Genomic DNA, 15,822 nt, shown 5'->3' with positions numbered 1-15,822 from the left:
CGGAGTTACCAAAAGGGGTCTCTCGTTCTAAGGAATGTATATCGCTGGATCAAACGCAGTTCTCTGAACCGAAGACAACAAATTTGACCCCCTAGCTCCTGACTATAGTTCCCATTAGATCAAAAATCTACGAACCTGTGTTGTCCTCTCCCGTGTGAGTCTAATATAAATGCCAATTTAACTTCTATCTGTTTTCATTTGTTTCAGTCATCTGACAACCCCGTGACAATGTTAATTGTACAACTCATCCCGCGGCCTGGTTTAGGGGGAAATTCTTCATGACGGCCGGATTTTTAATAACAGTTAACTGACAATTAACAAAACAGTGGATTGTCACTTCTTCACTAATTTAAGAGAAATCTGACCCAGTGGCCTAATGAAGTACCGGAGTGATATGCGTCAAAGGCCACGCACTTCCGTTAAAGTCATGACTGAGAAACTTTCAAACACAGTGAACTTAGACTCCCGGGGCAGTCTATATATTGCGTGATCCTAATTGGACCTCCTGATACCGGGCGACAGGACGGGGCCGGTCCACTGCGTCCGGAGTGTAGGTAAACTGCGAGCGGACGAGAAAAAAAGTAACATTTTGACAGACATCAGAGCGAGTCTCATTATCATGATTATTCGCTTCATTGATGCATTGTTACATAATAGCGAACGTGAGCTTACGTAATAACTTGCAGGTCATGATGTTGGCAGAAAAGACAGGGAAATACAGTGCTGGTCAGGAGAAACATCACACGCGAGTAACCGCGCACTATGGTAACACGCATGTGATCTGAAGCAATCTGCCCGGTCGAAGGTCTGACTTTCGAAGACGACAACAGCTGTTTGTTGATGGTGTCAACATTCCATTCACAATTGTCCCGTTGTCCATGGTCACAAGTCGGCATGTTTCCCGGAAACACCGTGTTTACCCACCCTGTTTACCCACCTCAGTGATAACTTCCCTGGCTGAACCCATCATCGATTTGTTTTTATTCTTGATAAGAAATTTATATTTTAGAAACAAAGTTGAGCATAAAGGACCTCAGGTACGATTGCTCCCTATACGTGTCCCCAGACACACCGACTTTAAGGATCGAACGTATAACTGTGTCCGGATTCAGAGAGACAACTTTAGAATTTAAAGGGTCAAATGTGTAATTGCTTCAATAAATATCTCTGAAGTGTAACAGCTATCAATGTCCCAAGGAAAGAATGTGACGCCTATTGTTCGATGCAAAACTTCAATGAAAAATGACCTTAAAACATCACCCAGTCTGTCGAGTCGGCTTATTGCTTGCTCCTGAACTCCGAATCACCTCTGATATAATCGATCCATTAAACTTGGATGGAATTGACACAGCAATCTTGTTTCTATAGAACCATAATCTCACGCAAATAGATATCGCCAAATCGATCGATTCGTGCGTAAAATATACACTCCCGACGCAGTGGACTGGCCCAATCTCGTCGACGACCAGGATGACGAAAAGGACTGCCCCAGGAGTCTAGTAAACAGGTTGCAGGGCCATGCAATTGAGCCTGGTCCCTTTGGCCTCGAGTTTCAGCGAGAGTGCGGGCAGGATCCCAGACAGCTGTAGTTGTGGGCTAACTTTTTGTAATGCGACATCATGATAAACCGTATCCGATGAAAAAATTAATAAAAAGCCAGTTCTCGCCGTGAGTAAAAAGCTAGTATAAACAGATGCTACAAGTGTAACCAATGCCATATCATGGAACAACAGAGCCAACAATAGAATGTGTTTAATGTGACAGGCAAACAATAAATGTGGGTTTGACACATACGGGACACAAAATATGTGCATTATAATGGTGCGAGACGTGCTTTTAGCAGCAGGTGTGTAGCAGTTTTAAATGTCTCCAGTGGGAAAAGTGTCATTCCCTGTGGTATGGTAACTGAATGTATGGTTCTATAAGACGCAACGCTTCCGAGCGGATAATAGATTCATAAAATTGTCCAGGGACACTCTATCCTGAACATGTTTCCCCTACCACATGCACAGTGTCAGCGGGAAACCCAATGTTGTTATCAATAATGAGGGAAGGAAAGCACGCCCCCTCCCCCCTCTCGACTGCCTTCCCTCGCTCTACTACGACGGACATTCTCGCAAAAGGTACATGTAATATAATGCATTACAGCCTCAGGGAACAACCAACAAGCTTCGGCGCGGACGGGTGTGACGAATTGCAAGCGGCCGGCAAAACTGCAAGCCATGAAGCCTGCTGAATGAATGGAACCCAAGTACCACGATTGCTTACAGATGAAGACCGAAACCCAACAACAAGGTTGTGCACCCAACTGGCCTAGCGCTCTTATCCCCAGGACCATCACATCGGACAAATGCACATCTGACTCCCGATATAGGGTAGGCGTAATGTCCTTCGACAGAGCGTCCCGGGAAGAAAGAATTCTAAATCTCTGGGCTATCAAAAGTCAGTGGTCTCGATAGAATCAAACACTCACCCGTCACCATACAATTAAGGAAATGGCACCTTCTCCAGGAGGGACATTTAAGAATGCTACACTGGGAAAAAACGATGAAACTAATTTAGCACGAGAAAGGTTAGACGTACCTAAGGCGTTATCCACTGTGATGCAGCCCGTGCTCCCCTCTAAACCAGTGCCAACGCATGTGCTCCAGCAGATGTTGCCCCATCATATGCACGATCGATAAATGAATAAATATTTCTCATTAGAGTGTCTTTGTTTCTCTGTTGGCTGCGTTTGCCAGTCTTGCACATTGTGACAAATTTGGTCGTGTAATATTATAAGCCACTCTCCAATGCAGCGATATAAACAATGTCGATGATACTCGAGAGTAAGTGCAGTCTTCATCAGGAGCCGAACTTTTAAATGGCGGTCACTTCTATAACTCTCATCGAGTCCTTAGAGAGGAACTATACAAGGGAGGTTCAATCTGACCGACATTCATTAAGATCTGATTCCACACAGTTCACCGCTGCGGTTTTGCCGCTTTTTACACACTTTATTGTCAGTTCCTTTAGGACCCTTGGGTGCCCCGGCAGTGACCGTCGATTTACTAGGGAGTTTTCGCAAATCCCCTAAAACGCCAACGCGACCGCCTATCTCATTGTTTGACCTCCTGATAGAAGTCGAACAGTGGGATACGCGTACACGTGGACGTTTCGGGGGCTTTGCGAAAACTCCCTCATTGAAATTTTTCAAGCACCTTCGATAGTCGCCGGGATCCCACTTTAGGCGCTGTATAATGGAGACAATACCGGTAAACCGCATGTGTATAACATGATTTTTGCAACCGGGCCTAGATCTGCCGGGATCGGGCCCGGATCTGCTTTTGTTGCACAGCAATTCAAACCATGGGACTTCTGCCGTTTTTTGTATCATCCCGTAGACTGTTCAAGGTCAACTAGAGAAACGAATAATTTACATGATTTTGGCTTTATTCTCTGATTCTACTTACAGCTTCATTTTTTACATCATGAACATATGATAATAATTACAGTATGCACAGAATTACAAATACAGCAGAACAACCATTTTATGAATATCTCTGCCAATTAGTGGTGATTGATTTTATGCCATTTTATGTTATTGGCATCTGTCACTTCAGAATAACAAGGTTGAAATGATCTTTCTTAATATACTCTTGTTGATACTAGTATCCTTAACACCTTCAGCGCCGAACCTACGTGGCCCAAATCCCCCTCCCCTTTGAGCTGGTTGTCGGAGTCGCATGGACTTCATGAAAGAACTACGCCATCGCCATCTTCAGGGCAAGGTAGGAACTGAACAGACAAGAAGAGGTCTTCCAGTTCCTGCCTTGCCCTGAAGATGGCGATGGCGTAGATCTTTCATGAAGTCCATGAGACTCCGATAACCAGCTCAAAGAGGGGGGATTTGCGCTACGTAGATCTACGTGGTTCGACGCTGAAGGTGTTAATAGAGGTGTCCTTTAAGGGAGTTTCCACTATACAAATACATAAGCGAATGGCAACAAACAGACCACAAAATATGTACAACTCCGAGATACATGTATATAAGCTACAAGTCGATTATAATTAAGCGACTGTACGAGACAAAATTTGGAGAATAAATAAACCCAGTCGTTATACAATCTACTGTACATTCAACCGCAATAATATCACCATTGAGGATTCAATATGTATCTTTTTTTGGTTTACCCTTTATATTTTCGTATGTTGTACTACATGTACGGTAGTATACCATCTAGGGATCCAGAGATACATATGCTAAAGTGTATGCCATTTGTTGTCTACAAACCTAGTCATGATGCCCTTACCTTCAATACTCCCAAAACCTTAATGCGAGGTCAATCTCCACACAGCACCTTCCCTGAGGCTTGTCATAATTTTGCGCTATGCCTTCATTCATAGCTGACTGATAAATTAAAAACCGTAATACTAAAAATTGTACAAATGAACTCCACTAAAACTTGCAAGACTTGACAGAAAAATGTTTGCGTAGCAATTATTGTCGAGTATTTTTTCATCATGTCGCAAACATTATTGGATTATACATTGTGACTAGACTGCTCTAAATTTAAAGGTTGCTGTCTCAAGAAAAATGATGCTTCAGTACTTCTGATTCTCACTGAGATTTTGAGTGGATGGGCCTACACACAGTAGAACCTCTCTATTGAGGACACCCTCGGGACTGACAAGTTCTGTCCCTAATAGAGAGGTGTCCTGATAAGAGAGGTCAAATTGAATGGAAAGAACCAATATGGTACCAAAACTAGTGTCCTTAATAGAGAGGTGTCCACTAAGGGAGGTTCCACTGTACATCCAAAAGTTTAGAGAAATGCGTTGTACAATAACTCAGCACATTTTTTATTGCATTCAGCAGCCCCCTCTATACAAGAACTCAGTAATGACCTACATTAGATTGGCATCATCTCAAGAACATCATCCCGGAGCAAGCAGAGATGGCATCCTTCGTTGTTCACTGCTTGTCACTCAGACATTGATAATCAACAACCCCCGCCCTGATTGCATTTTTATTTTTTGTTGTTGTTATGATATGTCAAGACAACAGTCTGCCAAACAGGTGATCAAGACATTCTTTTAAATCACTGCTACCTGCATTTTAACCTGCATGCAACGATAATCAGTCTTTTGCGGTGGTCATATAGGAGGTCCCTGCAATAAGAATTAAACCCAGTGATTCCCGATTTTGACGGCAGACAAGAGATCTTTTGTCACACAACAGCGATTCTAATCACTCCTTTGTGTGTGGCGCTTGAGTCAAACTTGCAGAAATATCTCTGCATTACTAGGAGACCATCAATTTGACCCCTAGTTCTCCTGCCTATAGTTTCCCTTTAAGAAAAATTGACTGTGGCAGTGGTACGTCCGTCTGTCCTGCAGACCCTACAACAGCGACTGCTCAATCATAATTCGTTCGAAGCCCTCTGGTGGTGGATGATAGAAAGTACAAAACTGCACGTCAAGTATTGCTCCTTCGTCAACTGGAATAGGAAAGAAAGAGTAAATTAGAAATTGGCTTTTTGGAGGCGACATTGTCCAGATGTGAAAGGTGTCGGGATTCATAATCAGAACGTAAGCACATGTCACAGACTCATCCCTCCTGACCTTTGGCAAGTTACTTTACTATGAAAGAATCTATAGATAACCCTCAGTAGCACTCATGCAACAAACGCCCACTGAGTGTGCGCTGAAGAAGAAGATTTGATCTTTCAATCCACTTAATGTGTTGAATAGAATTTGCACAACTGACCGCTCAACCGAATGTGCCAATTGGCCATGACACTGTAATGTGACAGGAACACATTACAATGTAGACTATCAGTTTATTTGAGCTGAACTGACCGTAAACGACAGGAAAGACTGTTCCTTTGATTCCAGTAAAAGGAGTCCCTAATGGTTTACCATTAAGGTAGAAGTTGAGTTCTATGTGGTCAAAGGTGACGCCCTAGAAAAGAAACAAAAGGAAAATTCCGATAAATGACGCAGTTCACAATTTTACTGCACATGTTGTATGCGCAGGGCCTTTGGATGTGAACTTTACTTGATCTCACATTGAGTCGTGTAAAAATTTGATCCTAACAGTGATGCGTTTGATGGTAACAGTACACTGCATTTTGGGGGGAAGACAAAATGGCTACTCACATTTTTACGCCATTCTAAATCTGTACAAGAGACATTACTAGTTCATCAAAATTAGTTCTCAACTACCTAAAATAACTTTTATGATGAAGTTCAAGAGACTTGTTAACTGCTTGCCTATCTCCATAAAAACCTCTCTATTGAGGTTCTACTGTTGTTAAATTCTGCACGCTTATAACTAGTGATGATAAATACAATGCCGAGATTGGCTTACAATAATATCACCCTCTTGTGGAAGATCAGCTAATTTTCCTTTTTCCTCATTGTTGTGCATCAAGATGCCATCATCTTTAAGTACCCAGCTCTCGCTGTTCATGCCCAGTGGCACACTGTGTAAGTCTGCCTTCCGCGTGGCTAAGCCCAAGCCCCATACACCTGTCAAAACATTGGGAGAAAAATTACCAATCAGTGAAATCGTTTTTAAAGTTAGATGTTTTGAACTTTAGCTGGTGAGTCAATTATGCCCATGGCTTTCAAATCCAGAACATTTCAAGGCTGCCACTTGTGCTGGTCTCTCTGGGAACTTTGTTGATTACTTCAATTCAAGGAGTTTTGAGTGCATGGTCTTGGTAACTCAACCTTTAGTTATGATCAATTGAAAGCAGAATTGAAATTAAACCCTTGTGCCTTGGTACCAGGCCTTTGTTAAGATACCAAACTCTTGTCCTGGGCTCGAGTTTTGTAAGATGTGTAGGTCATAGGTGTTCAGTGTGGACTGGTAGGAAGAGGGATCGATGTCTGCAACATTTCTCACCTGAGGACTGTAATTTGACTTCGAAGAAAGCTTTGTTCTGTACAATAGGAGCAGATGCAAGGGCTCCTCCAGTTCCACAAATCCGTCTGCCATTCTTCACGATGACGACGTCATTACCTGGAGAGGGGTAAAAGGGGTCAAAAAAACATTAACAAACGATGCAGAGTTTCAGCAGTTTCCCCACTCAGTGTCAGGGAAGAAGAGCGAATACAGCAGGCCTATGAATGTAGACTGTTGTGCACTACACATGACATATAGTACATACACATAAGGCAATACGGAGACGCAGTTGAACTGAGTGTACGCATAAATCATAAATGTACTACGCACTGCAATGCACAGCGCCAGGAGGATTCACTTTTCGAAGCCCCGACGGTTTTATTCAACGTTTGATGGGCTTTTATTCAGTTTGGCTGCACTCACCAAGATGGTTTGTATCTAGTTTGACTTCTGGTAGATCTTTTAACGGTACATGGCCGGTACTGAACCCAGTTCCGTGCCAACAACATCGTAAACAGCAAAAACAAGCAGCCATCATGGCTGGCCGGGGAATACCTGGAAATGACGTCATTTGAATTGGAAATTCCCAGTTTAAGACTGGCGCGAATTTATTGGCGCGAAATTCAAATGCAATCACAGGCACGTGGAAATAAATCCTGAGATACAGGTTTTTGATACTCCTACATCGTATAAAAAGAGGCGGAGTATATTCAAAACCACTGGTTACGTCAGGATGGTGGAAATAAGAGCTCAATATCCCCAAATCGACCATCCTGACCTAATCAGTGATTTTAAATCATCCTGAGATACAGTTTTTTTTCCCAAGAACATAGGGTTAGACGTTTAAATCATCTCTGTATCTAATTTAGAACGAAAGTTATTATCAAATATCTGACAAGAAGACCTGATGTGGCGGCCATATTGAAATTCAAGATGGTAACAGTAGGTGTAAACTATCATGTCACTGACGCTAGAATGTATCAAATGGTATAAGTCCATTAAAGTAAAAATGTTTTCGCTGAAATAAGCTCTTGATATGAGCATACAATCAAGCTTGGCAAAAAGATGCATAATTATACCGGCTGCCATCTTTGAATCAAATGTGGCGGTCATGTGTCGTCATCGCCATTGGCACCATTTGATTGGTTGGACCTGATAACCTAGGTAAACCCATTTGAAATACACAGAATAAAGTAGAAAATGGCAACATCACGCCAGAATGGTCGCTTCAGTTTTTGATTCCAAAGGGAGGGCCTCATCCCATCCCCTTGTCTGAGGGACGGGATAAAGATGAGCCGTATATCTACAGAACTTGTCGTGGAGTCATGTCAAAGAAGGGATGCGACTCGTGCGACAGAGTCGCATTTACAGTTATTTGTTGACCAGTCGTGTCAAAAGATGGACGAACAGTATAAACCTGTCCTGTACAGCTGCTCGTCTCCGCAGGACTCTATTTATTGCTCAGCCCTCTCGGTCAGCCTCTCAAATATTTGCACATGTTCAAATAAGATTCGTTTCATCCACCTCTGCGCACCATTCCATCGTGTTACCAGTTGGCTTGTCGATTATGATTCCATCAATTGAATGCTGAAGTATGTGTCTGTCAAACGATCCTTTTACCCATCCTGCAAATGTTCCGTATTGTTCAAAAGTGCCTTTTTTGAGGACTGTGGAAATGTACTCCTACTTCTTGTTCCTGCCATGAGAGGCCCTAGGTGAGACCAACATCGCCGCTGTGATGGAAACTCATTACAAAAAGATCATCCTTACAACAACAGTATATGAGAAGCAGTACTCGTCTGCATGTACCTGCTGCTATAGCCCCATGCATCATTATGAGTAGCACGCCTATTGCCAGATAGCCTACAGTACTATTTCACTTTTTATATAAGTAGGCCTATTTTTCAGTCAATTCTTAACTCCAGCGATAGACGCTTTCTTCTTATGGATAAATGTAAACTGCTTCAGGGCTCATGAGGTTGCAACTCCAGCGATAGACGCTTTCTTCTTATGGATAAATGTAAACTGCTTCAGGGCTCATGACGTTGCTGTTTCGTCCAACTGGAATTTTTGGTCTTACTAATACAAAGCCTGTTTAACAGCATGACAGGATTGGTCGTTGGTGGCTTGTTACTTGTCGTATTTTTGACACAGGAGAGCTGATGCATTGTGCCAGACTTATCTCGCTCTTGCCAGCAGCATCAGATGACTTTTAAATGCAAGAAATGTCGGACTGCCGCCTGTGAAGTAAAGAGTTTCAGACCGCTATATCAGACTCCGAGAACTAATAACGATAGACATTCTAAAAAACATTTCACTGAGTGCGACGGCAGTTGAATTGGTAAAAACATTATGTGTGGCTGAATGGTAGATAGTACACTAAAGACACTTTTTCAGAATCTACTTAGTCTTTTGAGAGTTGTAGAAAAGTAAGATTTATTGACATTTACAGAGACTACAAGCACTTTTGAGAGTGGTAGAAAGCAGGTACATCTTTTCAGAATCTACAAGCATTATTTTTGAGAATTGCAGATTGGTACAAAATATTTACTTTTTCAGAATCTACCACCATTTTTCGAGAGTAGTTAGTTTGATAGGAGCAGAATGGTAACTATTTGCATTTTAAGACTGTTAGAAAGTATAGACTTTTCGGAGACTAATCATGGAATCTTCGAATCTTGAAAAACCTTTAGCCTATTTTTTTTTTTACAGAAAAACCTCTGAGGCTGAATATTGATGGCGTTGGACGAAAAAATATTTCAAGTGTTACCACGGACTCAACATAAATTGATGCTTGGTCTCATGGCTTTTCATGATAGAGATTTTTAAAACACATTGGTTACAATGAACCACCTATTATATTACATAATGCATTGTGCCTCGTTTTGGCTGTAGCGGTTATGGTGAGGCAATAAAACTTGATGACGCACTGTCGGTATTGTTTGTCGCGAGACAATTCCTTAAACCCATGTCGGTGACACAAGTAAATGTGAACATCGCGAACAGTGCCGCCTGTTCCTATATTTTCATACAACATCGCGAACTATTGTCAAACTTAGCAACTTTACACAATTAATATGTCTGCTTCCTTTCCGTAACTTCTACTACATGTTTAAGAATGATGTGTTTGTTTATTTAAGTCGCCATGATCGGTTATGTTGCTTGGCTTTTAAATACGGTACCATTGTTTTGTAATATCGCGGGCGGCAGCGGGCGTCTTGACTATGTATTTCTTCTCTCCGGATGCTGAAGAGGAAACGAGATCTGTATTTGCGAACAAAGGCACTAATATTTTTTTTCCTCTCCACATAACTGGTAACGTTTGTCCTAAAAACAGCAGGAAGAGATTATAAAAGACCGGGAAATGTTTGGATCATTCTCTAAACTGGATGAGACATCACAGCGCGTACAGGTAATCCAATTTCATTCAAGATTTCTCGAACAAGTACCATAACAATTTCTCGAATTTCATTGCACATTTCTCGATTTTCGTAGAGTGTTTGTCAGATTTCATGTCCATATCTCGAATTCGTTGCATATACCTAAAGTGCTGTGAATTGTCTGACCTTTCATGAGAGTTTATCGAAATTCATCGCAATTTCCTTGAATTTCGTTGATTGTTTTTCAAATTTCATGACAATTTCTTAAATTCATTGCAAATTCATTGGATTTTGTGAAGTATTTCTTTGATATTATCACAATTGCTCGTACTTCATTGCAAAGTATCAATTTTAAAGTCCATGACCAGCATATAACACATAATATAACGTTTTCTCAATTAGTTAATGAAATACAATTATTAGATTTCAAAATGTAATAGATTTCATTTTCTCACTTTGTACGCTGACTACTTCTTCGAATGGAAAAAACATTTTGAAAATTTATTGAAAATTGAATATTTCCTCGTACAGTACATTTACTTTAGAAATTTCTGAACCGATTTCTTGATTCTGAATCCTATTTCTTATTATTTCTTAAGAAAAGAGCTGCATTTCGGAATAAAATTTGAATCAAAATTTGCCAGTGTGTACCAATTTGATCACACTCCAAACGAACTGAGCAAAATTTAAAGATGATACATATTTGTGATCCGCTCACTTGGGGGCAGAATTCTTGGACCTCTTCCCTTTACACTAGTAGGAGGCTTTTCCGACTTCTTAACGGTTTTTCTAACTTTTTTCCTGATTTGTCCGACAAAAGTCCGTCATTGTCCGACTTTTCACTGAAATGTCGGATTTCTAAAATCATGTGAAAAATACCAGGGCTTCCTAAAAGAGGGCAATAAAGATCAAAAGCCAATGTTAAATGGGGGTAATGAGGTGTGAACCAAACATTCAGAGTGACCCTAAAATGTGATATAATACCTAAGTAGCTCACTCAATTAGGTCACTGTGAATAATACCTAAGTAGCTCACTCAATTAGGTCACTGTGAATGTGTGGTTCGCACCTCATTAATCTCATTCAACATAGGCCTTTGATCTTTATTGCAAGATTTTGGGAAGGCATAGTATTTTTCACAGCTTTTTTTTACAGAAATCCGACCTTTCAGAGATAGGTTGGACAATGTCGGACTTTTGTCGGATAAATCAGGAAAACGTTACAGAAACCGTTAAGAAGTCGGAAAAAGCTTCCTACTAGTGATGTCATCGGCTTATTAATGACATCTTGCCCTGATAGGTTCAAACTCCACTTTTAATACTGTCTTGGAGCTCGTCAAAGAGACTCTGCGAGCGTCATTGATGATGATATTTCTGTTACTTTTAGGAGCTTTTTTGCAGTACCAATTCTGCTGGCAATGTACTGATGAAAATTTTACCAGAGATGGAGAACTTCCTCTTTAATAAGCTTACTGTTTTTCCGAAAGTGCCTATCAAATTTTAAATAATATTAGAAGTCTATTTAACGTTAAAGCTTCAAGTTGCGTAGACTATTCTGCAATAACTCCCGCCCCTCCACATTTGCCGCCAGTGAGCCTATTTTCGAAGAGTTCGAAAATGTTTTCAGAGAACCGAAATGCCAGCGCGACATTTACAGAGTAAAAGGCAGTATTGTTATTGTTGCTTTATGTATTTAACGTCAGAGCTATATTTACAATTAGTTCATTGCTATCACAAAACATATTTTTGCCCAAATATGTATTTATACCATCACCCGCCGGGAGGAAGAGTTGCACCAGAGAATTTGAGGGAATGCTGAGTTAAAGTCGACTGCACCTATTCTAAACTAAAAATGCCACCAAAAGGTTTTTGAAAGAAGGCACTGAGTTACCATCCAGCCGGTAACGCATGCGCAGGACTATCGTTGAAAGAGAATTTCAAAAACCCGTTGCTGTTGTCGTTAAAATATCTTATTCAAAATAGACCGTGGTTGACCTTAGCACATCTTTTCAGGTTACACCATGTTTGACAAGGCCGTCCACCCATGCCACCTGGGCCTAATTCTGCTGATCCTGCCGTATTACTGCGCTGGCATCTGCATGAAGCAGTCAGAAATCACTCAGCTGAGGCGGACCGGCTACCAGACCAAGTACATTCACACCAACACCTGCTTTGAGATCGCCAGCAGTGTCATTAAAGGAAATGTAGCCGTCGGCAGTGACGTAAAGTTGGAGTTCTTCAGATCCTACACGGAAGAGTGTTGCTGTGCCGTGACCAACTACAGTCAACAGCGGGTAAGATGTCTATCGTTGAAGATAGGGTATTTTGCGGTACTGATACATATACAACCGTTGAGGCATATTATAGTCCATTCGTAGATATTTTGTCCGCATCAGTTAGGGCTCCTTAGCGCAAACTGATAGTTGGATTCCTTTAAAGTTTTAAAGTTTTTGATCGTTGCTTCACGCCTGACATGATTTTCTCAATGGTAAACATGTTAACGAAATATTGTTCCTTGTGCGAGTACATCAACGCAATGCACTGAATTTTGACATTTTCCACTCTGTACGGTTTTTTTCTCAACCACGATACCGGGGAGTCTAGTACACTATTTCGAGTGGCGACTAGGGAGGCCATGCTCGATCAACGGTGACTAGTTGCAGTAATCTCCAAGCCTCGCCATTGGTAGGGGTGGCTTAGTGATACGAGCACGGTTAACTTTTTTGTATGAAAAACCAACAAATACTCTGCCCAAGTTGTCCCTTTTAAAGACAATGTACGTGTCAGAGATCATCTTCTTTCTGACTAAAGCCATTGCCTTTTCTATCTTAAGGTCGTCCTTGAGGGGGAGAATGGAACACACGATTTCCTTGTTGCGAGGTATAGACGGATCGAATCATGCGGTTGTCTTCCATGTCATCAGATCAGCCGGTTATGAAATAACTCAACCTCGATCCCAGAGATGGTTACAGTTGCTATGGTGCACGCGGACAATCTAAACGATGGGAAAAACACCAGTAGGGGCGAGGTTGGGAATGTTGCGAAAGTCTAATTTGAGTGGATGTGTTGTTCAAAAACGAGATGACGTTTGAGATGATCGTATTATCAGGCTTACTGTACGAAGAGTTTTCACCCTCAACCTCTCTTAATAACAATTTCTTCATTTCCCAAAGATTTTACAGACATGTCATATACATATAGAAGAGTATGACGACAAATTACGGAATTGTGGAGGATATTAAAGCGAATTTCGCACGAGCAGTACATTCAATGTTCTTCCCGCCCTTCAGTCGGTATCAAAGCAATTGATGCATCACAAAATCATACGCGACTTTCTGAATGGAACCCTACCGCGGGCACTATCGTCCACATGCTCATCTGGCCGAATCTAGCTGACTGATCTGCGCTAGACTTTTAGACAGGAAATGAGAAGGTGCATTTTCTCGGGCGGTGAAAATGAATAAAAGCAGGCTAAGTGCTGGTCGTGCAAAATCCCATTTAAAACGCAAAGAACGAATGTTGTCTGACTCGTAGTCTGGTACTCACGAAATAATACTATTCCACACAGGTGGATTGGGGCCCCCGTGTGGCAATCCTGGCAAAACCGTGATTTTCAACATACTTCGCCTCTCGATATTTTTTTTCAAAAGTGACGAAGGAGTGAAAAAACCTGATGTCAGGATGCCGTGTTGGCAGTAGTTGGCAGTTTACAGTGATCGGAATGAAAGTTAGTGATTAGGAGATATCTGTGATAAATGTTATGGATTAAATATGTTGTGTATTAATATTCAAAATATGTTGTGTATTATTAGTGTTTATGTGTTTGGAGACCAGTGAATAAAGTATTTTTTTGAGGTATCAACGTTTTCGTTTCTTTGCTCAAAGCTGACTTATATTGACAACTTGGACGTGGGGTTTAGATTGCCAGCAGGATAATGTGTCTACTAAACTCACCACCACGCGTCGCCACTTGTAACGTATAGTTATTGGTGATAATGATGGGAAGAGGTGTTGGATATGCAGTAGCTTGCGAATCTCAGGCATGCCGATGGTTAGCCAAGGGTTATTTTAACGTTCTAGTTAGTGTTTATACAGTACTGAACGATTCTTTTTGGAGAAGCCTGAGTGGTTCTTGACTGGGCCACTTGGGGGCCAAAACTGAAAACTCGAAAAGTGACATGGAAGATCTTTCGTGCCTGCCACACTCGCCTTTACGAAGTTTTAAAGAGAAATTGCTCAAGTTATTAATATCACTCACGGGCTTTTAATGGCTTAAACCATACTTCTTCGAATCACTAAGTAATGTACCTACACCCACGCGATAGCCGCCCGCAGCCAACAGACAAAGGCAACGCCAACAATTTCATATTCCACCAGACGCTTTTCTCCGCTCTATATTTGTCGTTCACTCGAAACTTGTCGTGTCTCGAAACGCATTGTCCGAAGCCATTCAATCACAAACCCGAAACAAAGTAATCACCGTGAGCTTTTTGTTTCTGGCGTGCAGTCGGCTAAATAAGGTATAAGAAATTTTTGCTGCAAGCATCCACAAATGTCAGATAAAGCCAGGAGGAGAGGAGAATCCGTTCCATAGAAGTACAAATCAAATAAAAATCTAGAATCTGTTATAGCGGTCGGCATAAAAAGCTTCTGAACTCTGTTAAGTACGATACCACAAGCACTCCTCAACCCTTTATCTGACGATAACTTCAGTGACGTGGAGTAAACTTGTGCATGTCACGTGACTTAATGAGCTTCGAATCCCTTTTCTTTCTCGGAACGCCTATGAAGGTGACTACGAAGGTCACCCAATCAAAATAAACTTCAGGTGGTATCACCAGGAATAATGGAGTTTATGTAATGCAGCCCCCCCCCCGCCCCTATATATATATTTCGCATGTAGCTTGATGCTAAACTTAAAGTTTATCTGCGGTGCCGATGATCGGATGAATTGTCTGTCTTCTCAACGTTTTACGTTGAGAAGACAGACAATTCATCATAACAATTCGATTCAGGGCGCATAGAGGACAGGCATATGTAATATTATCTATCTTTAGAAAAAAAATTGGGATGGATGTGTTGAAGTCGAATTAAGGTAAAAAAAGAGTTGACTGATATTGACCAAGTGCTAGGACCTATTTTCGTACTTTATTCTTGCTGCATTACGTAATCTTCAGTCGATTATCGCTGACTAGACACATTTTCGTTGTTTGTTTTGAATCTAAACTCGGCGTTTGCTTCTACAAATCTGATGATCACTGATTTATGAGGATCATGGACCTTCGAGCTGTGGACTGAATCAAACATCCAGTAGAGAACACCGTTTGAAAGGTACGTACGGTTTCATTAATAAAATACACGCATCAGTATTTCTTTTTTTATACGTTGGTCACATCACTAGTACACGTAATGGTATGGCAATATTCGTCATACCATACGATGCTGTGTCGTATTTGTAATGTCTTTCGTCAATCTGATAATACGCAGCTATCATTGGTTTATACAAATCACGTGATCAGGTAAGAAAACGGTCAATTTGTACGGAATTACAC

General features: G+C 41.3%; 1 protein-coding gene across 1 annotated transcript; it reads right to left on the bottom strand.

Moving 5' to 3' along the window:
• Positions 1-3,420: 3,420 nt before the first annotated feature.
• On the bottom strand, positions 3,421-7,441 carry LOC135494561 (SPRY domain-containing protein 7-like). Its single transcript, XM_064782652.1, has 5 exons — positions 7,316-7,441; positions 6,893-7,009; positions 6,353-6,513; positions 5,842-5,944; positions 3,421-5,480 (listed from the first exon to the last, which is right to left on the bottom strand). Exons 1-5 carry the CDS (start codon positions 7,428-7,430, stop codon positions 5,383-5,385), a joined length of 594 nt encoding a protein of 197 aa, XP_064638722.1. The 5' UTR covers positions 7,431-7,441; the 3' UTR covers positions 3,421-5,382.
• Between the last annotated feature and the right edge of the window lie 8,381 nt (positions 7,442-15,822).

This window comes from Lineus longissimus, chromosome 10 (assembly GCF_910592395.1).
Source record: "Lineus longissimus chromosome 10, tnLinLong1.2, whole genome shotgun sequence".
Lineage (NCBI taxonomy): Eukaryota > Metazoa > Nemertea > Pilidiophora > Heteronemertea > Lineidae > Lineus > Lineus longissimus.
This window is presented reverse-complemented; position numbering and strand designations above follow the sequence as displayed.